Source organism: Perissodus microlepis, chromosome 19, assembly GCF_051167445.1.
Source record: "Perissodus microlepis isolate ML-2025 ecotype Zambia chromosome 19, ASM5116744v1, whole genome shotgun sequence".
Classification (NCBI taxonomy): Eukaryota; Metazoa; Chordata; class Actinopteri; order Cichliformes; family Cichlidae; genus Perissodus; species Perissodus microlepis.
The window spans coordinates 16,289,798-16,314,338 of NC_140479.1; the positions used below are offsets into that span (position 1 = coordinate 16,289,798).

At 40.5% G+C, this 24,541-nt stretch overlaps 3 protein-coding genes across 5 annotated transcripts in view; 1 reads left to right on the forward strand and 2 right to left on the reverse strand.

Annotated features, from left to right (window-relative positions):
• Positions 1–7: 7 nt before the first annotated feature.
• Positions 8–16,669, reverse strand: znf106a (zinc finger protein 106a). 2 transcript variants are annotated; one of them, XM_084914264.1, is made up of 22 exons: positions 16,577–16,669; positions 13,869–13,951; positions 13,479–13,540; positions 11,818–12,012; positions 8,943–10,823; positions 8,399–8,858; positions 8,229–8,298; positions 7,971–8,125; positions 7,566–7,626; positions 7,051–7,362; positions 5,868–6,657; positions 5,613–5,653; positions 4,949–5,094; positions 4,713–4,847; positions 4,505–4,621; positions 3,996–4,187; positions 3,741–3,803; positions 3,526–3,645; positions 3,337–3,408; positions 2,993–3,064; positions 2,732–2,878; positions 8–1,502 (listed from the first exon to the last, which is right to left on the reverse strand). In XM_084914264.1, the coding sequence occupies exons 2-22, from the start codon at positions 13,920–13,922 to the stop codon at positions 1,446–1,448; spliced, it is 5,202 nt and encodes a 1,733-aa protein (XP_084770390.1). In that variant the 5' UTR covers positions 13,923–13,951; positions 16,577–16,669; the 3' UTR covers positions 8–1,445. The 2 variants fall into 2 exon arrangements, with proteins under 2 accessions (XP_084770390.1, XP_084770391.1); XM_084914265.1 differs by having other exon boundaries at positions 13,869–14,007.
• Positions 16,670–17,268: 599 nt separating this feature from the next.
• On the reverse strand, positions 17,269–23,705 carry pacc1 (proton activated chloride channel 1). 2 transcript variants are annotated; one of them, XM_084915438.1, is made up of 8 exons: positions 23,438–23,705; positions 20,860–20,989; positions 20,512–20,724; positions 18,883–19,037; positions 18,606–18,748; positions 18,365–18,506; positions 18,164–18,271; positions 17,269–18,072 (listed from the first exon to the last, which is right to left on the reverse strand). In XM_084915438.1, exons 1-8 carry the CDS (start codon positions 23,471–23,473, stop codon positions 17,911–17,913), a joined length of 1,089 nt encoding a protein of 362 aa, XP_084771564.1. In that variant the 5' UTR covers positions 23,474–23,705; the 3' UTR covers positions 17,269–17,910. The 2 variants fall into 2 exon arrangements, with proteins under 2 accessions (XP_084771564.1, XP_084771563.1); XM_084915437.1 differs by having other exon boundaries at positions 20,857–20,989.
• A 393-nt stretch (positions 23,706–24,098) lies between these two features.
• nenf (neudesin neurotrophic factor) overlaps positions 24,099–24,541 on the forward strand; it is a 3,433-nt gene continuing 2,990 nt past the window's right edge. Inside the window, exons 1-2 of the mRNA XM_084915439.1 lie at positions 24,099–24,318; positions 24,458–24,518. Coding sequence (XP_084771565.1) covers positions 24,178–24,318; positions 24,458–24,518 — 202 coding nt within the window. The 5' untranslated portion in view covers positions 24,099–24,177. The remainder of the gene's footprint in view (positions 24,319–24,457; positions 24,519–24,541) is intronic.

Sequence of the window (24,541 nt, forward strand, 5' to 3'; positions counted from 1 at the left end):
ATACAGCATTTTTTCTGATGTTGCAAACATTTTTATTAACTTTCTCTTTCTTAAAAAACATCTCATAACTTTGATAACAACAGAAAAACTTGAAGAAACTCAGGAATGCCAGGTAAGAGGTGACGCGCACGCTTTTCTCGATCATAAATAACGAGCGAGAACGTCAGGTTAACTCGGCTAAGGGCAAATCCTCAAAAAAAAGAAGAAAAAGAAAGAAAGATAACGCAACCCGGAGAGCTGCAACCTTCAAACCAAGTCTGCCAAAGAGAACAACAGCTGGGCTTTTAACAGAAGATTTAGTCACCTGTTTTCAAGAGGTTGAGGTATGGCATGGGAGATGAATCCAAAATCTTCTCTTCGAAATCTTCCATCGAACACCTCCTCTAAACATCCGCTGTCTCCACACTTTATTAGACAACTGTGGAAAACAAATACAGCTCCAGTGCCTTCTGCTTGATTCTCCAAATACAAAATAAATCCACAAGAATGTGACATAAAAACAGCACCTCACACTCACGCTTGGAAAACAAGGTTCGCCGGACAGGGTTAAACACTCTGCCGACAACAACGAGGAAATAATCCACACAGATTAGCACACATACTTCACATCTTGGTTCTGTTTTCACAGCAAATGTCAATTCTCAAAAGACAAATCCTTCAACACAGTCCCTATTAACGCACTAATCACCTGACTGAGCAACAACAAATAAATAAATGTAATCCTAAACGACCCAACGAGATTGTAAGAACTTGAGTTTTTTTATTTTTAGAAAATAAAAACCAAACATTAAATAAATCAATCTTCAATTAAATTCCCTCAAAACAAATAATCACACTGTTAAACGCAGCCTCAAAGACAACACCACGAATTTCCAAAAACTTTAAATTGCTCATTGTCATAAGTGGTAACTTTAATTTAAAAAAAAAAAAACACACTACAGGTTGCTCAACGTGACACGCAACAACTGCACAACAACGATAAAAACATCTCTTAACCCATGCCATATTGTAACCAACCAATCTGGAAGACGATAACTGCTTTTTGTTGGCGTTTCATCGGAAAAGCGTGGCAACTCCCTTAGATACCGGCTACGCTGAAGTTTCTTCAATAAACAAAAGTCACGTGTTTCTTTGTCTTTCTTTGGTCATTGACAAGAAGAAGCAATGGTCAGACGTAAAAAGGGGAAGGTGTGTTTTGTAGAAAGTTAAAAAAAAACATAACAGCACAACCAACCCTCCTTTTTTGTAACTGTATTATGGTTGGATTCCAACACCGAGCATAAAGGATGGACTTGTCAGACGCCACTCGCCACGCTTGACGAGAGCGCTGCTAAGAGTAAGTGGGTCCCAAGAGCGTGCCTCCCAATATGGGAGGGTAACATTAGGGTAAAGGTTACAAGAAAGGAGAGAAGTCTCAGGGAGAAACGGCATTCCCACCAGAAGCTTTAAGGCTCCACTTCAGTGTCCTCCTCAGCATGTTTCTGCATGTGCATCAGCATTCCCTGCAACACACAAAGTCACAGCCTCTAAATCAGCTTCTAAAACTTGTATGTACTCAACCAAAGCATATGTAAGGGTTTATATAATAGGAGGTTATATTACAATGCATATTTACACAGCATCACTCATTAAATATGAAGTTCCTGCTATGTATTTCTTTAGAATCATTTATAGATTCTAACAGGACATGATTTGTTTTTACACTTTATTTGTGACAGTGGAAAGGTTGCTGTGGTCCTCTTATGGTCGCTCAGCTCCATATTTATTAAAATAGCACAAATTAGCTTTGCTGGATTTGCAGTTGAAAGTTTATATTATAGTGGGCCTTGGTGTTTCACCGTCTGACTGAAACAAGCTATTTTAAATCTATCTGTCTACTGATTGGCTGCTACTAGCAGACAGGAGGTTTTCCTGTCTGACATGAGCATTTTAGAGCTTTTGGGCCATAAAGATGATCTGCATATATGTCGAAATGAAGATTTGAAATTTGGGCTATGTTTAATGTAAGTATCCATATTGTATCAGTACACACAGTCAAGCAAAAAACACAAAGTACACTCTTACTGCTTCCACAGGAATTAAGAGGGTAAGCAGCAGCCAGGTGCTGCTAATCAAATGTACCCAATTAACTAATCATCTGTAAATAAATAAATAAAACCACCTCTAATAAAAGCTGATGCTTTGTGTGTCTGCTGGTCTGAAGCATTCAGGTGTTTTTGAATGAGTGGGTGCCCGAGCAAACACACCCCAAGGTCAGATCGTGCAATACTTACAGATTGGAAAAAACCCAAGAGCTTAATTTCAGAGTCTACGACCTTAGTTAGCATGTAATAGGTTAAAGTTCATGACAGTTGCTTGGAGGGACTGCCAGGAAAAAGCCTATTCTCTCTAAAAGAGAGGTTTTCAAATGTGTATCTGAACAAACCACAAGTCGTCTTGAACAATGTTAACTTTGGACAGACCAGATCAAAGTGCAGGACTGAGCATTAACTCTTCTGAGTTTTGCAACAATCCAGTCAAAGTCCAGACCTCAACCTCACTGAAATGCTGTGGTGGAGCCTTAAGAAAGCTGTGCATACCTCAAGGAACTAAGCAACGTTATTAGGAAGAGCAGGGCAAAAATAAGAAAAAAAATATTAATGGCTCATTATGGAGAATAAATGACTTTGACTGCATCTGTCCAAAAAGAAAGAAAATGTTGGGTGTTGAGTTCTGTTAAATGTGTTTATACCTGCTTGGAGGTGTTGCGCGCAGAGAAAAACGCTTCACAGTTTTTCCAGCGGCACTTGAGCGTCTGAAAGTTGGCACTGGTGTGGTCGTTGATCAGGTGCTGCTGCAGATGCTCAATCAACCCAAAGACCAGTGAACAGCCATGCCACTGGAAACACAAAACGCCAATAACCAAACAAAATGAGAAGCTCAGAAGGAAAAGACGGGACTGGAACACAACTTATCCATAAATTTCTCAGCTCTGCTCCATGACACGTCTTACCCAGCAGCGGTAGTTTTGCATTAGGTTCAGCTTCACTGCCTGCACGCTGCCATCATAGCAGCCCGTGTAGATCTGAAACACACAAAATTAAAGTTAGGATTTAGCCTTCTGAGATATAACACAGACAATTTTATGAAAAAAGATGTCTTGTAGAAAGGTAATCGCTCTCAATCATCACTTTGGACCCAGTAGAGGTGTGTGACAACATTAAAGCTTAGAAATTCCTCATATCAGCAATGAAACTTTACAATTTATTTTTCAAAAATATTCTGTATGAGAACCAAATAGATGAGTTATTAAGTCATAACTGGTGTCTAAACAACACTTGAAATAGCGCGTCTCACCATGTTCTTGTGGATAGCCATGCACATCACCATGTCCTTGTGTCCTCCGTAGACCTGCAGTTGGTCATGAGTCTGTGGAGAGAGCATGCTTTCAGATTTTCTTGTGCAATGGCATGTCAATATTAAATAAAGAAAGAAATTCATGAGCAGTTTATGTTATTAAAAGACAGATGGTGTGACGATGCTAACCTGCAGGTCGTAGACACGGACCAGTTTGTCCAGGCAGGCGGTCACCATCACTTTCCCCAGGATGGCCACTACTGTAACAGCATGACTGTGGCCCTTATAAACCCGCACAAGCTCACCTGTCTGTGACAAAGTAAGAAAATAATAATTTCACATGGCTTCTTTTTCAAATGGTGAATAACTGAAATTAAAGACGCAAAACTGTAACAGCGACTTACATGGATGTTGTGTGCGTAGACACACTGATCACTGGATCCACTGAATACCAGATCATTGACCACCTGGGAAAAAGCAGCAGAAGAGAAGACACACTCACAAAAGACACAAATTTGCATACAAATATAGATAATCTGTGTATTATATTTTTTAACAGTACAAAACATCAAGGTTTATAACGTGCATATATGCAACATATCATGAAATTTACTCCAGCAGTAATGCAGTTGCTCTGTTGAAGCTCAGATGTAATCTACCTTCATGCAGAGCACAGTTTTGGTGTGTCCCTCCAGAGTGCGCAGCAGCAGTCCGTTCTTGGCGTCTCTCACACTGATGGTGTTGTCGTAGGAGCCCACCAGCAGGATCCTCCTGGCTCCCTCCTGCGATGATGCCAGACAGCTCACGGCCCGCGGCCCGTGGCACTCAAACACGTCCATCTGCTTGTTTGTCTAAACAAACAATTGCAAAATGAACATCGAGCGAAGCACACTTCACGATGACGATGATTCTTCTTTCTATCATTGCAGAAACAAGTAGCTGCAAAACCTTTTCATTTAAGGGCGCACTTAAAATCAGTAATATGTGCAAACTACTCGAGGTATGTGATTTAACACTGATGGGGCTGCATTTTCTGTCACATATAGGAGAATGTACAAGCACTGTGGCAGCATTTTTAGCTCAACACATTGGCCGTTTCCACATTATTTCTTAATTGCTTCCAATGCCATTATTTTAGAGACATTCCTGCTTGTGCTTAATTTTTCACCTTAAGGTTAAAGGTCACCACTGTGCCATTCGCCAAACCAGCATACAAAGTTTTCCAGCGGCTGTGGAGGCAGAGGACTCGATCAGACAGAGAGAACTGCTGCTCGAGTTCCCGCGTCTGTGGACAAGAGCGAAATACAGAGTGTCAATAATCCAATGTTGCTGTGACACTAACATATGGCAGTTTAAGCAAAAGGCCTGTGATTTACCCTGAGGCTGTAGCAGCGTATGATCTGGTCACTGGAACCAGAATAAAGGCGATGATGCAGGCTTGGAGCCGCTGAGACCAACAGGCAGCTCACTTTGGAGCTGTGACCCTCGAACGTACCCACACATTTATGACTCTACGACGAAATTTAAGAAAAGCAAAGTTGCAACGTTGTTCCATAATAGATATTCAGGCACATCCTGGCAAATAGCAGCAGTTATTTCATTCACAACTCACCACCAAGTCAAAGGCTTTGACGGTTCGATCTCCTGAACACGTGTACAACAGGCCGTTGTGGATGTGCATGGCGTTCACCGCCTCCTGGTGGCCCTCAAACAGCCCATCAGTGGGCATCTCATCTTCACCATGGTCAGATGATGCATCTGGAAAATACAAACATGAAGGAACATTTTTAAAAAATCAAACACACAGTGAGGAAACTGACATAAATGATCTTACAGATGTACATCCACTCACAAGGGGCCAGTCCAGATCATTTTAACATTTCTAATTCAAAAGATGGATCCAATTATGTGGTTCTTTACAGAAAAAAAAGTTTACAAAGCATCGTATTTGTGTATGTGTGTCTTCTACTAGTTATCTCTGCATACTCATGCATGTCCTCAGATAACACCTCTATGAATACTTTGCCCATAAAAAGTAAATTGGGCACACTGGAATCTATTTTTATTTTTGGTGAGTGTGATATTCATAACATAGAAATATTACTACTTACTACTATTACTACTACTGTTTGTACGTTTATGTGTATTTAAGGCTATCTCACTCCTTACATAACTATTTCTGTCACTTATAATGTGAACAATACAAGTACAAACTGTGTTTGGTTAAGTATGACCCGACTTTAATCATAGCGACTGCTCTCCAGAGATGAACGTACCTGATGAGTTCTTGGGCAAAGTGATGGCAAATGGCATGTCACTGTTGAGAGAAAAGTTAGAGTTTAATCTAAAAGTTTGTTCTTATGAAATCTGACCTTTCTGAAATCCAGTTGTGCATCTTATAATTTAGAAAAAAAGTGTATTTTGCAATTAGCTTTTTTTAAATCCCACTTTCTTAAGTCTTTAAGTCTGTAGAAACAAGTAGTTTTGCTCATATGAGTTCACACTGAGCTGAAATTGTGACAGCGACTCACCTCTCAGATGATTTACACAAATCCATGTCACTGGTGGAGGAGACCTCGTTACAGGCCAGGCTCCGTGGCTCAGGACTGGAGGAGTCTGCGATTGGGGCTGGAGGGGGGATTTGAACTTGAACATTCACTTGGGGCTGCTGTCCGGCAACAGTGACCTCCATGCTTTCCTCTGAATCCAAGTTCACCATAATATCAGCGGTGGCCTCATGAGGAAGCTCTGCTGGGGACTTCTGCTCTGCCTTCTCTAATTTGGCACTTGGAAACAGCATCTTGAGTGGCTTCTTATCACCCTCTATGTTCATGTCACCCTCTCTGTCTTCTGTACGGAGACTGGACGTACTGACCTGAGAGCCTCCGCTAGGTCTCCTACGCGTTCGGGGGCATCTCGGCCGTGAGGCCTCTTCATCCATCTCAGTGTCACTGCTTTCAAACTGCTCTGTCCCCTGAGCCTTCTTCAATGCCTTCCTCTTCTTCAGCTTCCTCACGCGCTTTCCAGTCCTCAGCTCTGATGGAGAGGCAGGGATATTAAGCATTGAGGGGGCTAAAGGGGATTTAAAGGATGGGATGTCTGCAGAGTCATTAACCTCACAGTCTCTAATGGGTAATAGAGGCTTAAGGGGGCTTTTTGTGTCAGCTAAAGAGGTGAGACTGTTCCTTGCTGTCTGTATGGCTTTTTCCGTTGTCTCAATAAGTGTTAGAGACTTCTCCTTGGAGTCTGCAGGCTCTCTAAAGTTCGACAGGTACAGCTCAGGGTGTCTTTCAGGAGAAGCCTGGAAGTTGACGGCGAAATCTGCAACAAGCAGCACAAATAACCCAAAATTGTCGGTTACTTTATTTAGTAAAATCTCCTACGTAACAATATCCTTTTATTCAAGTAATACAAATAACACATGATGGACTCTTCCAAACAGTATGTGTAAAAACTTGTAAAGATTAGATTCACATGTAGTATTTCTCATGATAAACAAACTGTGTCCAGAATGCTTATAAAATATTTGCAAAGCTGATTTTTGTATTGTGTTTAGTTTAGTGACATAAAAACCTTTTAACGCTTTTTACTTTTTGTTGGTCTTTTAGACATCTAGGTGAGCTCATTGATCAGTGAGAGAGATCACTGATCACAGTGATCAATGAGATGTAAGATCTGGGATGCTGTTTTATGGTCTGGGAAAAGCAATGTTACCTGGTGAGGAGGCTCTGGCAGGAGTGACCGGCAGCTCCGGGGTGGTGCTGTGAGCACAGTTGGTCAAAGCGTCCGCAAGGTCCGGCTCTGAGCTGATATGAACAGGGGACAGGGGCTCCTGCTTGATAGCTACAGACATCAAGGGAAGGCTGGAAGAGGGGGGAGAGCCACACTCTGCAGCACGATTAGGACTGTGGACAGCAGTTTCCACAAGAGAGGAAAGTGTGACAGAGGAGGGTACGTGTGCCTCAGTTTCAAATGTATCCATCTTTTCTTCTTTCAGTTTGATCTGAGGTGCTTCCTCCATCGTACCTGTATAAAAAATCCATGATTAAAAAGCTTATTCCACCAATCATAGCTTCTTCTGTAAACTATATTTGTTCCATTACTGCTACAAATATAATAAACTTATTTTTATCTATAGTAGAATACGAACTGGCTTTTAATTGAATCTAGTGTGTAGTAATTTGTAGTAACAGACATTTGGTACAAGTGTATTTTGCACATGTTTTTACCTTGCATCCCTTTTAGTAACTCAATGCGCTTGTTTCTTAATGTGCTCATCTCTACAGTCATCTGTGAAAGACAAAGCCATACAAAACAATGGTTAGGCAGGGAATATATTATCTTGAAAGACAAACTGCATAGAAAGTATAAATCCTAACGTTAATCCCTAACTTTTAGAAGTAAATGAAATTCACATGGAATGCAAGACCATCGCTTAAATAGTGAGACTTGTGGTTATATATTAATGTGAAGTAGCTGGCAAGACAACAAAATGCTTGCCAACACATAAACTCTCTGTGAGTTTTTGTTTTTGTTATAATGTGTTGGCATTAGACACTAAACATGTAAAAGCATGTAACTGTGCGGAGAGAGAGAGAGAGTTTTTGAATAATAGAGTTCAGCTGTGTGCAGACCTGCTGTTTAACCACCATGAGACGCTGCACTTCCATGTAGGCGGCCTCCAGCGCAGCCCGGGCCTGGATCAGGCTGGTGTCCACAGTCTGCAGGGAGCGACTGAGCTCGTCCTCCCGCAGAGACACTGCCAACAGCTGGTCAATGTGTGAACGTTCTGCAGCAAGCCCAAAACACAGATGTGAAACACAAGCAGCTAAACCATGACAGGAAAATGAATTATAACCCCAGAGATTCTTGGGTTTTTTTAGCCTACTAACCTCTTTTCGATTTGACCTTCTGTCTTTTGCTATTATGTTCTATGCATGAAGACTCTGTACTCAGAGCGTCCTACAAAGAAGAAAGAAAGCAGTCACGATGACATATTCTGCTTGTTCTTTCAAAAAACAAATACACAAATAAAAATGAGAACACTGTTTCCTAAGCTCACCCCGGCTGCTCTCCGCCTCTTTGCTGTTCCCAGACCATCGCACTGCTCCGTCCCTGAACTGCTGTCCCCGAGCACTGAGTCAGACCGCTGGAGGGCTGATGTTAGGTTGTCTGTCTGGTTCTGAGCTTTGGCCTCGAGATGAACGAGCATCTGTCCAACCTCTGGCTGAGACTGACAGTCTTGATTTCCTAGAGAAGACTTGCGATTTGGATTAACTGTAGATCCCTGCTGCTCTGAGTTGAAGCTTTCTCTCTGTGAGGTTTCCTTTGATATATGGGATGTAAAGAGGTTGTGCGTGGACGCAGGAGCGAGGCTACTCTCTGATAAGGAGCGTTTTCGTGAGGGGCCCTGGTAAGAGACGTCCATCAACGACTCCCACTGGAAACCCTCCAGCAGCGGTATGTCACCCTCCTCTTGGCTCTGGTACTCCTGCTCATATGAAACCATCTCAATGCCAAACCTGAAAGACAGAACATAAACTTGTATTAACTGAAATCAAATCAAAATCAAAATGTATTTAAAAAAGATGAGATTATAATTTCACCTTGGCATGCCTTTTCCTTTGTCTTGTTTCTTCCTGACCTCGTGATACACCTGTTCCCAGTTAACATTGCGCCGAGACCCAGAGGAGCTGATGAGCTGCCGCACAGTTGGCTTGAGCCCTGAATCCTTTTCGGTGTCGCTTCTCCGCGACTCGTTCACGTTACGCACCCGTCTGGCAATGTTCAGGTTGGGCTCGTGGCCGACTGTTTTGCTCTTGGAGCTGATATGTTTGGTGAGGTCACGTTTTAAAACTGGAGGCAGGTCAAGTTTGGACAGACTTGATGCATGAGTCTGTGCGTCACCACTTCTGGAGGTGTCACTCTCTGAGCTCTGCCCTGCCTCACTGACCTGCATGGCCTCATCTGGAACAACTGAGCAGCTTTGCTTTTCCACTTTCTTATTGTTCTCCTCGTATTCCCTGCCTGATTCTGCCAGCTTGGAGGTCTCCACAGTAGAGGTGCTAACTTGCAGTGACTGGAGAAACTGACTGCTGTCTGAAGATGTCAAAGCAAGCTTTTCTGACCCAACTGGATCAGGTAACACTGATTTTACTGCATTCTGCCTGCAGCTGATCTCTTTGTTCACTCCAGTCTGATTCTGTATCTGATTCGTTTGCAGCTCCTCGACACTGTGCTGTGTCATTTCCACTTTTACGTTATTACCAAATGTATTTAAAGAGCCCTTCTTTTCTAACACAATTTGTTTAGCATGTTTAACCGATTCTGGGAGCTTCTGTTGCCGTGATTGAAAGGACCCAGTCAGTGGAGCCTTGACTTCACTCTGTATTCCAGTTGGTTTTGATTGCACTTGAGCCTGACTGGGGATCTTGCTGAGATGAGCCACACTGCTGATGCCAGGAGCTGAGGACATTTTCCGATCTAGCAATGACTTATTTGCATTCTGATTGTACCAATTAGACGCTGAATTCTGGTGGCCATCTCTCTGTGAACTGCTGCTCCTACTGCTACTGCTGCTCCCATCTCTAGGTTTGACTGCAGGGTTTGTTTTATGCCTCCCTTTTTCTTCCAGTCTACTTAAGGGCAAAAGACTTGATTCCTTTTCAGATCGTGACTGGATGTTAAAACCAGTGGCTTCCGGTGCTTTGTTTTGAGGTTTGGGGGCTCTTGGGTATTCCTCAGATGATTTTGGACCAGTATCTTTATGTGGCACAGACTCTAAACCCTTCACAGGATAGGGTGACCAGCGACAGGATTTGTCAATCTTCGGATTGCTGCCCAAAGTCTTAGAGCTTTTACTGCTATTAATATCAGATTCTGCTTGTTGGCCATCCCCCTTCTGTAGCCCAGCACTGGCCTGACCTGGTTGGTCATTATCTGTATTCTGAAACCGATTCACAGCCTGGGCCAAAGAGACAGGGGGAGGTGGATACATACGAGGAGCCTCCAAAAAGCTCATGTGCCGGTTCTTTTGAGTGTACTGGGAAATATTGTTTTGCCCATAGAGCCCATTTCTACTGCCTCCGTTGCTGAGCCACGGAAATCGATTTTCATTTTTGCCAGGAAATGCACAATGACCCCACGTCTTGTTACTTCGAGCTTCCTGACTATCCGAGCTTCTACCAGCAAACTCTCCAGATGCCCACCTCTCTAAGTTGGGGGGCTCCTGAGCATGCCAGGTGGCGCTCTTCCCCTGTTTCCTCTGGTTCCAGGGTTGTATCTCCCCTGCTCTGGAGTCATACTGGTTGCTTTTGTACCAAGTCCTGTGTTGACTAGACCCACCGAATCCCTGTCCCGGCTGCTGCCAGCCACGCTGTAAGGAGTAACGCTCTTTAGCTTCCTTTAACCTCTGCTGAAACACCTCCTTCCTCCTTTTATCCTCTTCCTCTTTTGCCAGCTTTGCAGCAGCAGCCTCCTTCTCTTTTCTGGAAATAACAGTAATATAAATGAAATACAAGCAAATATTTACAGCTGCCCCTACATCCAACTTGCAACATTCGAAACAAAAAGTAATAATATTAACACAAAATGAGAGAAAGAACTAAACTTAGAAATACGTGAGGAGGATTGCCGCTCTGTGTGGGTGATACAATACACACTGTCAAGCTTAAAGAAGAAGAGTGAATTTGGATGGAAAATTTCGATTGTTTTTTTTAAACTTTTTTTTATTAGACTTTACATCAAAAGCAAATAATCCCACCTACAGGTTTGCCATAATAATTTCAAAAGTTTGTTTGACACTGAAAGTCATTATTAGAGCAATTCATTTGCTTCAAATTAAAAATGCATTAATAAAATTGTGATTTCAGAGAGTCTCCCTGACAATTACATGCACCTACCAGCAGAGGGAAAATGTCTGGTATGTGACAAATTGACAGCGTTTTCCTTCACATCTTCATATGGATCAGCAGCTCCAATCACACATTATTATAAGGTATTTTGGGGGATTATACCAAATATGCATAGAAAAGACTCATTTGAAGAAATAGTCTAATAGTGCAATTAGTGTGACATTTTAGTTTTGGCTTAAAAAAAAACATGAATTTTAGAAATTAAAGTAGAAAAAAAGGGCTGAAGCGAAGGTTTTTGTGTTTTACTCTTTAATAAAAGCATCAAACTGCTTGCGTCTGAACCCTGTATGTGCAGTCATGCTTTTTTTATAGCCTTCAGTCCTGACATACGACTCCAGTTGCAGCATAATGTGAAGCTGTGGCTAAAAGAGGCCTCTGAGCACCACTGAGCAAAATGTGACTATACATGGTGTATATACACACACATACACAAGCTTGTAAGGTATCACTACTATTTAAATCATAAAAGCTTCATAAAAGTCATGTGTGATTGTCCCGGAGACTTTTGATTTAAAATCCTAGACAACATTTTGTGTTTAAACCAAACGAGTAGCTATTTTTCTTTTACCTGATCTTCTCTTTTCTCTTTTCAATCAAGTCCACCAATTCCTGATCGAAGTAGTCTTCTTCATGGTCGAGCCCAGGAGGCTTCTGGTCAGCAGCCTCCACATTCTGCTTGTGCATGGGGCTGGAAATGTGGCTGGCATAATCAGTCAGACTCACCACCTTCACCTTACAGACTCTGCACTCATGTCCGCAGTCCCTGGGGAGGGAAGGAGAGAGCGGACGTTCAATCGTTCCTTCGGGCATTGCGCTAAACTTGTCTGGTTCGGTTTTCCTGCCTGCAGAGCTTGCAAATATATATTCTGGCTCTACTTTCTGTTACTTTAAAGTCTTCATAAAATCAGGAAAGGAGAATACTCTACAATCCTTAAAAATATTACTTGTCCAAATTCTCTATCCGTTACAGATCAGGAGGTCGCTAACTTAGAATTTTATCTCATAAAAAATAATCGTTATCATCCTGATCGTGTTCTCCTTTCTTCAGCAGGCCATGGGTGGCAGGGTGAGGGCAGGAAGAGGAGCAGCAAGGCTGGACTCAGGCAGCATGCTAATCTAGCTGTCCCGCTTATGTCCAGCCAAGCAGTGCAGCACTGGGACGCGTGGAGGGGAGAGTAGCCCGGCGTCTGCAGCCTAGTGCGCCCTCATGATGGTGTCCGCTGCGCTCTGAGACTCTACAGAAGGCAATGTCTGTATATGACCTCACTCCGTGTTCCACGAGCCAGGACCCAGCCCCATCTCAGGCCAGCATGTGTTATTAGCACAGGCCTGTGGATTGTACCGACCAATCCAATGCAAAGCCTGTGTAACTGGAGCTGTGTGCAGCTGCTTCTAGCCTCCACTTCAAAACCTCTCCCAAGTATGCCATCCTGTGATTCTGATAGGGGCAGTGACTTTGCTGGCTCCTTCTCAACTTCTTTTTCAAATCTGTGTCATGGCATGCTGCCTTTTTGTGACCTCTCGTGCAGCTGGCACACAACTAATCAATATTTTTTCAAGTATTATTCGTCAGCTGCAGAAACAGTGCTGAAAATGCAATCTGCGGGTTAGCTTAACCTCACAAAAAAAACTGGAACGAGCTGGAGCTAAATTTAAGTTTATTGTTGCCATCATATTCCTACACAGGTGCTTTTCAAAGAAATCTTCACACATTCTTTTCTTTAAAAAATACTAATATTCAGCTTTAGGTGATGAACACAAAAAGATTTTATCTTTGTACATCAACAGCATGAAATTCCAGTAAGTGAAACAGAGTTAGCTCCTCTAGAGATTCTTCCATCTCAGCGACAGAGCCACATGCTTTTAGTAATCTACATGCGAGTCACAAGATAGCCAGTTGCCTTCTAACGGTCATGCCTGTTGTTCCGGAGAGATTGTGTCTAAATATATGTGGTACAGTTGAGACAGCTGCCCCTATATCCACTTGCTCGATTACTGTGTACACGTGCCCGTGTGCACACGTGCCTCATGACCTAAATAATCTGGGCAAAAGTCTTGTGAAGCCAGTATTTTTGTGAAGCCACCATTAAACAGGATGCAATAACCTGAACCTTTTCAGTATTGCATGAAAGTCACGAGTCATGTAATGAAATCAAACACCTTTTTGTGTTACGTACGTTTCAATTTATCTTTAAATAAATGTAACAAAATAAAGAAAGAAAAACTCACCGGCCTTTAAGGTTCTCCAGCTCACGGTGGTGGAGCATGCTTCTCGTGTGCTCATCCATCTCCTGCAGGTACATATTCATAATAAAACATTTTTTAAGGCAAGGTACAAAGAAACACATCAAAACACGTAGTTTTAGTTTAGTCAGGCAGTAAAAAGCCCCTGCATGAGCCTCATAAGGCATCACAGCATCACAACAATGAGGAATATTAAGAAATCTCATAGGTGGTTAAAAATAGGTATAATAAACCTAACTGCAAGTATCTTTAATCAGACCTTGCACACCTGAGAGTGTAGATACATGCCACGGTGATCAAATACTTATTATTATTTACTTTGTTTTTAAAGTGTCGACATATTTATAGTGTAAATCAAATTTCTGGGTCAGTTACCTGCTTGGAGACATAGACGGTTTCACAGAGGATGCACTTTCTGTCTCTCGTCATTTCGAACGCAGATGAATCTCAGCCCATTACTGCCGAAAGAGAGAGTGTTGTTTAACTTATGTGACGCCTTCCTGGGTGGATGTACCTGAGTTTTATGTCACAAGAACAAATAATTATGGGCTGTAACAGTGTCCATACTGTATGAAGAAAAGTGACACGTCAACCAACAAAATGAAAGGAACTCAAAGCTTTTTTTTTTCTTTGAGCAACCACACCTAACTATTCAACAACATGCTTTGGTACCACAGCCCAAATACCAACAAAGTTCAACCTGATCACTAGTCTAATTCCAGTCTGCTGATAGAGCAGCTCTATGGCCAGAAGGCAGAGCGATGTCTGGACGTGTTCAACACTCACAAACAGGGGGAGGAATAAACACCGGCTACAAGTCAACTGCTGATCAAGGTCTACACCAACACTGCCTGTTTTTAAGAAGGTGACCACATGAAGGATTTTACTTTATCCCCAAAATACTGCTGGTTTATGAATTTGGGGATCCAAAAAATATTCAGAAAAAGAGAGAAAATTTGCAGTAGCTCTATTAATGTTTAAATACAACGACAAAATACTAGTATGGAAAAACAAACTACCACCCTGGAAACTGGAAAAACTGGCAATCAAGCCTTTCGACAAACAATGACAAGGTGAATATTTGAGTGACGAGTGGATAAAGACAGAAACAGTAGGGCAAACCTTGTCTCACACTCACACGGTACAATTCAATTAAAAAGCATTTGGCCCACTTCCTGACTTTCTATTTTTTATTTTTGCAAATTTTTCACACTTACATGTTCAGGTCCTTAAGCAGCAAAGCAGCCCCAGACCATCACACTAACACCACCATGCTGGCTTGCTCCCATGATGTTCAGTTTATGAAGTATTACGGTAGTTTTACATTAGATGTATTTTATCAGTCCACAGAGTATTTTCCCAAAAGTCTTAGGGATCATCAGGATGATTTTCCATAAGCAAATGTAAGATGAGCCTTTGTGGTGTTTTAGATCAGCGGTGGATCTCTTCCATGTAAGCCATTTTGACCAGTTTCTATCTTATTGTTAAATCATGATCCCACACCTTAACTGAGGCGAGTGAGGCCTGCAGTTCTTTAAATGTTGTTCTTGGTTCTTTTGTCACCTCCTGGATGGTGGTCGATGAGTTCTTGGAATAATTTTGGAAAGCCAACTGCCCCTGTGAAGGTTCACCACTATTCCAGATTTATAATGGTTCTCACAGTGGTTCACTGGAGCCCCAATTGCAGAGAAATGGCTTTTTTAATCCTTTCCAGTCAGATGTCAGTGAATTTGACATTGTTTCTTTAGATCATGGTATCATATATTCCTTTTTGAGATTTTTTTTAAGCCTACTCCACTTTATCAGAGAAATTCTGTTTAAATTATCTCTTGATTCAACAGGTTTATGAAACTAAACTCAGCTTTCTGAAAAATGTGATTAATCATAGTTAGTTCATGATTCGGAGTGGGTTATTTTTTCACACTAAACCAGCTGGGTTTGGACAGCTTTTTCCCCTTAATAAATGAAACCATCATTTAAAAAATCACATTTTGTATTTACTTGAGTTATCTTTGTATAATATTATAATTTGTTTGATGATCAGGAAGCATTATGCGATCTCATTTTCTTCGCTTTTACAGCACAATTTCCATTAACACAACTTTCCAACTTTTACCATACAGAAGAAGTGATCAGGTGAAATAGTTACAGTAAGTAAGTAAAATAGTGACAGTAAGAATGGATACTCTTGTTTTAGAAGTGCCTTAAAATACCTTTGAAGGGCTATCTTTTAACACATTTATAAAACGCATGAGTGAGCTGATAATTTTCTAAAGAGCAGCCAGGAGGACAATGTTAGATATCCAGTAAACTTCTGCACAGTTATGTTAGCAGATCAGGCAGCTGTGCTAAAATGCTTGAAAACAGGCAGGGGGCAGTTAGAGAAGTTCCATGTCAAGTCAGTTTGTTTACATGCCACAGTTAGGATCTCATCTAATTTAGAAACCACAGAGAACATCTTCTACTGACGTTTCCCCAAGCTCATCACAACAAGGTACTTTATCATCAAAGCTGTGCCAAAATAAATACTTAAAATTCAAATGGACATATGACCAAAGTACTTGGAAATTTTAGTTAGCATGCTAACTTTGTGCAAAAGTTTACCACCAGTCGCATGACATTTTATTATGATGTTATCAAACACACTAAGGTAATAAAACTTCATAGTAAATGTCAAACCACAGCTTTATTGCTGTTTTAAACTAGCTCATGGTTAAATAAAGTCCTGGGTCCTTGATTGTTGTTAGCCTAGCTGTTTCTAGTTGTACAGTTAGCTGGTAAGTATGCAAAAAAGCAAAATAACGTGACTCAAAAACTAGCTTAAATACGAGCTGACCATCCCACTACCAAAGTAATAAAAAAATGTTATTACGAATTATGATTATTATTATTCAGCAGAATTTACTTGAACTGTTATTGAAAGCTAAGCTAGTAAGTTAGCGAGCTAGCAACAGCATGATAGCTGCCACATGAACACGCCAGTAATGTCCTTAACTTATTAGCAATTAAAAGGTGATGAGGGAGCCCGACTACAACGGAATGGTTTTACACACTGTAGACACTTAGATGTGACTGATTGCTACCTTCACAACATCCAGATGTGTGTAGGACTACTGCATTTTCTCATCCATCGCTGAAGCTAATAACAACATCCGCCTCCTCGCCGCGCCCCCAAACGGAGCACCAACCCAAGATGCGTTCAGGACCATTTCGGATTTAGGAAACCAGGACGCCACACAGAGACCGTGCAAAAAACAAAAATGTCTAATAGAAAAAATTAACTGTAATGGCACTTTACAAATAAATAAATAAAAATTCAAATTTTTTTAAATTGCCAGTGCTTTATGCCCATTCCAGCTCCATAATTTTTAAACAACTTTCTGATTCACTGTCATTTAGTATTTAGTCCTTCCCAGGTCTTAGTATTAAATCCCAGATGAACAACTGCACATGATACAGTACACTGTGGTACTGTTTATTTAACAAAAAGTTAATGAAAATAAAGTGTGTGTAAAACTAAGTCCACCCCACTGTAGAAGCACATATATCAGCAGTAACTTGAAGCATCTGTTTTCCATCCATCTATTTTCTTCTACTTAACAAATTTGTGGTCCCCTATTCAAGGTAAATCCAAACATATAGATAAAATCAAGTATCAGTTTGTCTGGGAAAGATATAAAGTCTGGACAGTCTACCCATTGATACCGTGTAAAATTAAATTTGGCAGTAAAATACAAGAGTAAAAACATATTTATTTTGAAAAATCAGTAAAAGATTGCATTTTACACATAATTAACACATACATTTAAACAGCAAGATTTCAACATATCGATGCATAACGTTGAATCTAAATGAAAAACAGCAGTGCTGGAACATATATGCTACAGAAACAAACTACAAATTAAAAACAGTTCTCAGAAATCCCTTTAGAGTCTTTAAAATAGTATTATCACTTTCAGAACTGAACCAGTCCAAGATATAACACAAAAGTTCACATTTTCTCAGTTTTACACTTAAAAACAACTTTTAAGAAGTTTTAAAAGTGTCTTGGCTTTCAGCAACATTTTCTTGAGTGTGCGTGTCAAACGCAGTGTTTATTGAACGTTTTAGAAGATGTTTGTGAAGTACATCTTTTGAAATGCAGTAACTAAATATTGGCTCTTAAAGAAAATGAATCTAGCAATAGCAATAATCTAGTAATAATCAGTTATTACTGCCAGCTTACATGTTAAAAGAGAAGAAGTAACATCTACAAATGTAATTCATAAGCATGCCCTAGTGCTAATATTTCTCACCACTGATTACAAAAACAGTGCCTGTAGTGACCTGGAAAAAGCAGCTGTGTGAGAATAAAGCTCAGCTCCGTCAGATCTTAGAGTTTGGATATTGTAAGATTGTGTCTTGTCTGCAAAGTGTTTCAGGTTACATGGTTCAGTTCCCGTGCTTTATTCCTCAGATGCCTCTTGCGCATCTTGATAGTCCACTTAATAGTGAGTTTGGCAAAATTGGCAGCTTTGAAGAGAGCCATGAAGACCCCACAGAGGATGGCTATAGAGCTCCAGGCATTCGCAGTCACTATCTGTTTGGAAAGAAGCAAAGTTTTGTCGAACAATGAGCAATTCGTGCAAGCACACAATTCAAATAAGGAGAAAACTTCTGTGAGATCATACCAGTCGGATTTCCTGCATAAAAGGATCTCGCCACTCAAACACGGCAAAGTAGAGCTGATCGGTTTGTGCCCCTTCAGGCCTTTTATCGTTGAATTTCACCACAGAAGACTAGACCATTCACCATAAATAATCAAATTAAAAACTTTCAATTCAAATGTCATCGTGCATGGAACTACATGTAAACTGTTGGGACATAAATACCTCTTGTCGAAACTCGACGGCTTCATTTTTTACCCCAGATGTTGTCAATAATGACATTTTGACCCAGGTTCTGAAGCCTCCAGAGAAGGTCCACATGGAGTAATTCCTCTCACAGTCCCTCATAAACTCGGATTTATTTGCACTACAGGCAGAAAACAGGCACATATGCTGCTATCACACAAATCACTGTTAGCACTTTGCAAAACATCAAGCTTCGAGTGTCTTATTAAACAGTGATTACCTGTCAGTCAAGTCACTAAACTTGGCAAAAAGCATGTAATTGATGGCACTGAAGTCCTCCTCTGTTTCATTGCGACTGAACTGCATGAAGATCAGTTCTTTGTTACGGACGTCAGATGGCCCGCGGACCACCAGCGCTTTTTTCTGTAACAGTATAATAGTATGTAAATCCAGTGGAGACAATTTTGCAGTTATGTTATAGCTGCACATCTTTTGGATTGCTCAGACTTGTGGGTCGTGTCTGAGAAACAGCCAAATAAAAAAAAGTTAATTCTGACCTCTGTTTCGTTCGCGAATGGCCCAAAGTAGGTCACTTCTTTTATGTTACAGTCTACTTCTTGAGGCTTGCCGGGGTCCACTAAAGGTGGGATGTAGTCATGGTAGTGATGTTTACAGCTGAGCAGCTGGGCTTTGCCGGGGTACAGAGCTATGCCTGCTCAAAAACAGTAAACAGTCTGCATCAATGTTCTTCAACAGCAGTGTTTATGGACTCACTGCCATTTACTTGTTTGTTCTATGTGGAGGTAAAAATGTAAAATTTTGCAACGGGTGCCTCCAAACACGTTTTATTTTGGTGACGCAGACGAGGACACTTAATGCATTTCAAAATTCTTCCATGTGTCTCTCATCCACAGAGAACAGGATTTGTTCAGCTGTTGCTGACTATTTTCATGGATGTCTTTTCAGATGGAGATTTAAGGCTTAAGGGACTAGCTGGAAAAAAAAAATACAGAGAGCGTGTATTGTTTAAAGAATAAACCACATTATCTTCTAAAGCAAAAATACAACACAAAAAAGAAAATGCACCTTGCATTGCATGTCTGCAACAACTGACCAAGTCACATTTGATAAGCTGCAATTTTAGAAAAGTTTTCAGCTTTAATACACCCTCTGGTGGCCACACAGCAGGCAATACAAATTATTCACACATAACTAGCGCCTGCCTTCTGTCACAGTGTTATTCAATTACTGAGTATTTTGTCAACAACAATAATTTGGGGTTTATCGCGATAGAAAACAGGCCAGGTGTGATAATGAAAAGGAGCAAAGAAGTATTCATTTCTAAAATCTTTGCCAGGGTGGATCATCTGGCTCCATCTCACCCTATCCCCAGCATCCTCCTCTGTCACACAAACCCTCTGCATGTCCTTTTCACTACATCCATGAGCCTCCTCTGTGGTCTTTCTCTTCTGCTCCTGCCTGGCAGCTATATCCACCATCCTGCTCAACCTGAGCTGGTTCTCTGATGGACTCATCTCTAATCTTGTCCACACTGATCACTCCCATTGAAAATTTTAACCTCTCAACTCTGACAACTCCAGCTCTGCCTCCTATCTCAAAATCATACATTATAGCAGGTCTCACTACTATCTTGTAAACCTTTCCTTTCTCTAGTGCTGCTATCCTTCTATTGCAAATCACCTTTGACACTCCTCTCCATTATCAAATGCTTTCTCTAGATCCACAGACACACTGAAACGCCTTCTGACCTTCTCTATATTTCTCCATCGACACTCTCAAAGCAAACATCCCATCTGTAGTGCTCTTTCTCTTCATGAAGACATGCAGCTGCTCACTTATTATAACCTAGCTTCAAAATCTCTGTCCCATATCTTAATGGCATGGTTAATCAGCTATATCCCCTTGTATACATGGATACTATATTCCATCTAGTGCCACGACTGCATGAAGAGCATGTGTTCCTCCTTTCTGCTAAATGCTGATAAAGGCAGATTTAAATGCTTATAAAAAAAAATGAGAAGTGCTGCTGTGTAGTGCAATCTGTATTTTCTGGATGAAATGAGTTACCTGTTGTTCTATGTTTTGGACATAACAGCACACTTAACACCCACTAACCCAGTCATAGTCCTAAAATATGCCCCAAAAAGTGTATCATTCATACTAACCAGGAGATGAAAATGAGTCAACCTCTTTGTAAATGACGGACATAACGGGGTTGTTTAGTTTCTCCAAGAAGTCAGAGATCGTCTGGTAGGCCAGGAATGCTGCCACCGCAGTCAGCAGCAGGTAGATGAAGATGAGCACCACCGTGAAGAAATTCTTCAGACAGGTTTTACTGAATCTCATAGGTGGATTGGTCCCCCTAACGTCATACTGTGCTGTAGGGACAAAGGGGTAAAGGCAGGAATCTGAGTGGACAAATCCAATTAAATGCCACAAAAGCGTGGACCAATAAAAAATATATCAGTGTAATGAGTGTCCAGCATGTGGTGCAGAAACACGTCTCCTACTACTTTGTGAGATGCTGCTATCAGGCTTCTCATGCTCCGGGTCTTCAGTGGCATCATCAAAAAAGACTGGAGACGGTGCGTTGCCTTCATCTTCATCTCCCCCCCCGTCATCATCCTCATCCTCGTCATTGAACTGTGGGGTTAAAAAAAGAACATTTAAACACATATTTCTGGTTACAAGTATAGTAAAACTATACTTAAAATCCTAACAGTTACTAAGGTGGGGTCACATTTGTATCCAGTTTAAGTGGAGTGGAATAGCACTCTGAGATCTTCAGTTAATGATGAATCAAACCTAATACAAAACCCTTTGCTGGCAATGATGGCTTGAAGTTTTGAACTCATGGACAACATCAGATTGCTGGGTTTCCTCCTTTTTAATGCTTTGAGGCCTTTACTGGAGCAACTTTCGGTTGCTGTTTGTATGTGGGCCTTTCTGTCTGAAGTTTAGTCCTCAACAAGAATAATCCACTTGTCCACTTCTTTGGTTTAATAAACAAAATAAAGGTTTGTTTTGGATGCATGTTTTAGGTCATTGTCCGTCTGTGTTGTGAAACAGTTGGCTGCATTTAGCTGGATTTAAGCAGACTGAATGTCTCTGAACACCTCAGAATTCACTCGGCCCCTTCTGGGGAAGTATAATCTTCCACAGGAGATGCTGATCCAGTTCTAAACTGCAGTCATTGAGTCTGTCCTGTGGTATGGAGCAGCCACTAAACAGGACAGATGCAGACTGCAGCGGTGCCTGGAAGGCATTCAACCTATTGAGTTCGTGTTTCTTTATTGGGTGAATACCTGAAAGACAGTAAGTTATATATATATATATATATATATATATATATATATATATATATATATATATATATATATATATATATATATATATATATACACACACTATTGTTTTTGGTATATTGTTCCCTTCTCAGTAACGCCACACCTTTTAGTTGCAATGTATTCATCTTCCACATGTTAACTTGTCATATTTTAGTAGTATGTAAACATCTGTTATAGTTACATGTTTTCATATCATATATAACATCAGTTTGTTTTTGCTGACAGGTTGCAGTTTTCATGCTCAATATCAGGTTATATCAAACAGCAGATCTGTATATATCAGAGTTATTATAGTATCGTATTTTCAAATTGGTTTTTATTTTTCCATTTTGACTTTTTTTTATTATTTTTTTTTAAACTTACTAGTTTTTAGTTTCCTCAGCACATTTTCTTGTGTGAGTTTAGTTTTTATTTTTGGAAGATGTTTAATTTTATTTTAGTTTTTAGTAGTTTCAGCATTAGTTCTAAAAGTTAGTTCTATTAGTTAATCTTTTTAATTATTACTCTATGGAGGGCACGGGTCAGAGGCAGGATTTAGGAAAATGAGCTCAGATATTTCAATAAAAACCCAAAACTTTGGGAAAGCAGTGACTCAAAATTTTTGGACGCAGCTGGTCGATGTCCATCAATGTCTCATCGGGCGAGTTATTATTGAAACTTTATCAAACTAACAGATACTAAAGCTTAATATTTTTCCCTCTACTTTTTTACTTAATTTGGTTTAGTTTTTCATTTTTGTTAACTAAAATGTTGTTTTCAAGTCTAGTTTTAGGACTTAGTTCAGTTAAGTCCACAAAGAGCAGTGAACCTTAGAGAAGCAGGGACACAGGTCAGCCGATCATGGTCACACACACACACACACACACACACACACACACACACACACACACACACACACACACACACAACAAATCTGCTCGAGCTCACAGTACAAATTTTCACATCTTGTAATAAATAATTAAATAATAATAAATAAATAATTTTAGGATTCCCTCATCTGTTAAATCTGTTAAATCCCACTTTAACCCCTTCTTTTAAGACCCCCTGTCTCAAAAGAAATTACAAAATATAGAAAACAGTAACATTTCACTACTTTTGCCTTCTACAAACCTGACATTTAGTCACAACAACAATGATTACTGTTTCTTTCATTTCACTGACCTGCAATCAAATACTCCAATGACAAAACAGTTTAACTTATCTGCTGTTGATATTTAAGGTCAGTGGTTATAAGTTAAAGGTAATGTACTTACAACAACAAAAATACACATTTAAAAAAAGTATCACACTGTCGGTTTTACATTATGTCCAAACCATCTTTCAGTGAGGAGAGCCTAAACAATGAAAACACCTGACAGCACCACAAACTTAATGACCAAGGCAGCGCTGGCTCCAAATGCAAGCGAGGCTTTAAAATGGCCATACCGACCAGTGGTTTTAAAAGGTTTTACGCCATTTCTGCAGCTATTTTAAAGCTTAAAATAAGAACTAGCGAATAATCTAAATGAATACTGCAACTATAGCTAAAACCCAAAGGAAACATGAAGTCAGGAAGCGGCTGCTCAGTCACATGATGCCAAATATGCCCGACAAGAGCATGGACACAGCGAGAGAAAAAGACTTTACTGCTGTCCTCAGAGACAATAAAAAAAGAAGCTTACAGTCTGTAGCGGTCCTGTGATTACTGAGACAAACATGAAAGATTTCAGAGTGAAACACAAACACGAAGGAACTTGTAACTTACCTCCTGGTATGAGAGGGACCTTCCTTTTCTGAGCATTCCTCTGCGGAACTTCCAGTGACTTCACCTAAAGCAGCTCTTCAAGCTTTTTGTGCCAACTCAGCAGATTGCTCCTAATAAACCTGACATGTTTAAAAACACCTCATTCCACCGAGCTCAAGTCTCACAGTTTAAAAAAAAAGACACCAGCACCCACCCCTGGGGGTTTTGGAGAAGTAGATAAAGGCCCAACCCACGATAATAACAGGGGACCCATGGGCCGCGATTCAATGCGATCTTGTTTCCTTGTTGTGGCTTCCTTGTGTCCTAGCTCATTACCTTAGGTTGATTCCTAATGCTGCGTTCAGGTACTTATGAGAAAACTCATTTATCAAAAAATAAAAACCATACTACTGCGACAAGAAACCGCATTTTTACTGAAATGCCACCCCATTCCTACAAGTTTATTTTTTACTCAAATGAACTTGACTATGGTGTTATGTTTTTCATAAGATATTTATGACATTTTTTAAATTTATGTCTAAATAAAATCTATACAAATGACAAATAAATGCACAAAAATCACTTCTTCATCGCGTATAGTCCAGAATATAAACAAATATCAGCGAGAACTGGTTTAAAATAATGTCAGTGAAATTTCCGAGGCTTTCAAATGCATCACGACCAGAGAGTACCTGGGCATTGAAAGGGAAGTGGATGAAGAAGTTTCCGCCTGAACTTCTTGTTTAAACAACGACCTTGCCATGGCAACAGTGCGATTTTGTGTCTTATTTATCATCCTCGCCGTGGCTTTAGCGGAAGATGCTAAAGTAAAACACAAAACTGCTCCAAAACCTGTCCGTTTATTCACCGAGGAGGAGCTGCAGAGATACGACGGCAGCGAGGTAAACTGTTGGAGAAATAAAATCCCGGCATGTGCTGCTGAAAATGAACTCGCATGTCTGCTTGTGCGTGCATCTTTTATTATTATTTTTTGTTAAGAGTCATCTATATTTATCATCGCTCTTTCTTTTCCTATTATAGGAGGGCCAGCCTATTTATATGGCAGTAAAAGGGGTTGTGTTTGATGTCACCAAGGGAAAAGGTAAATGTAGAAAAAACATTATC

What these genes read in the sequence shown, in the direction of transcription:
- znf106a (XM_084914264.1), bottom strand. Translation starts at nt 13,922, where the DNA reads ATGACGAGAGACAGAAAGTGCATCCTCTGTGAAACCGTCTATGTCTCC. An exon ending in AGAGGCGGAGAGCAGCCGGG is followed by an intron (nt 8,299 to 8,398) that starts GTGAGCTTAGGA and finishes TCTTCTTTGTAG; the next exon opens with GACGCTCTGAGTACAGAGTC. An exon ending in TGCAAAACTACCGCTGCTGG is followed by an intron (nt 2,879 to 2,992) that starts GTAAGACGTGTC and finishes TTGTGTTTCCAG; the next exon opens with TGGCATGGCTGTTCACTGGT.
- pacc1 (XM_084915437.1), bottom strand. Translation starts at nt 23,473, where the DNA reads ATGCTCAGAAAAGGAAGGTCCCTCTCATACCAGGAG. An exon ending in CCGTCGAGTTTCGACAAGAG is followed by an intron (nt 18,272 to 18,364) that starts GTATTTATGTCC and finishes TGAATGGTCTAG; the next exon opens with TCTTCTGTGGTGAAATTCAA. An exon ending in TTATGCAGGAAATCCGACTG is followed by an intron (nt 18,073 to 18,163) that starts GTATGATCTCAC and finishes CTTTCCAAACAG; the next exon opens with ATAGTGACTGCGAATGCCTG.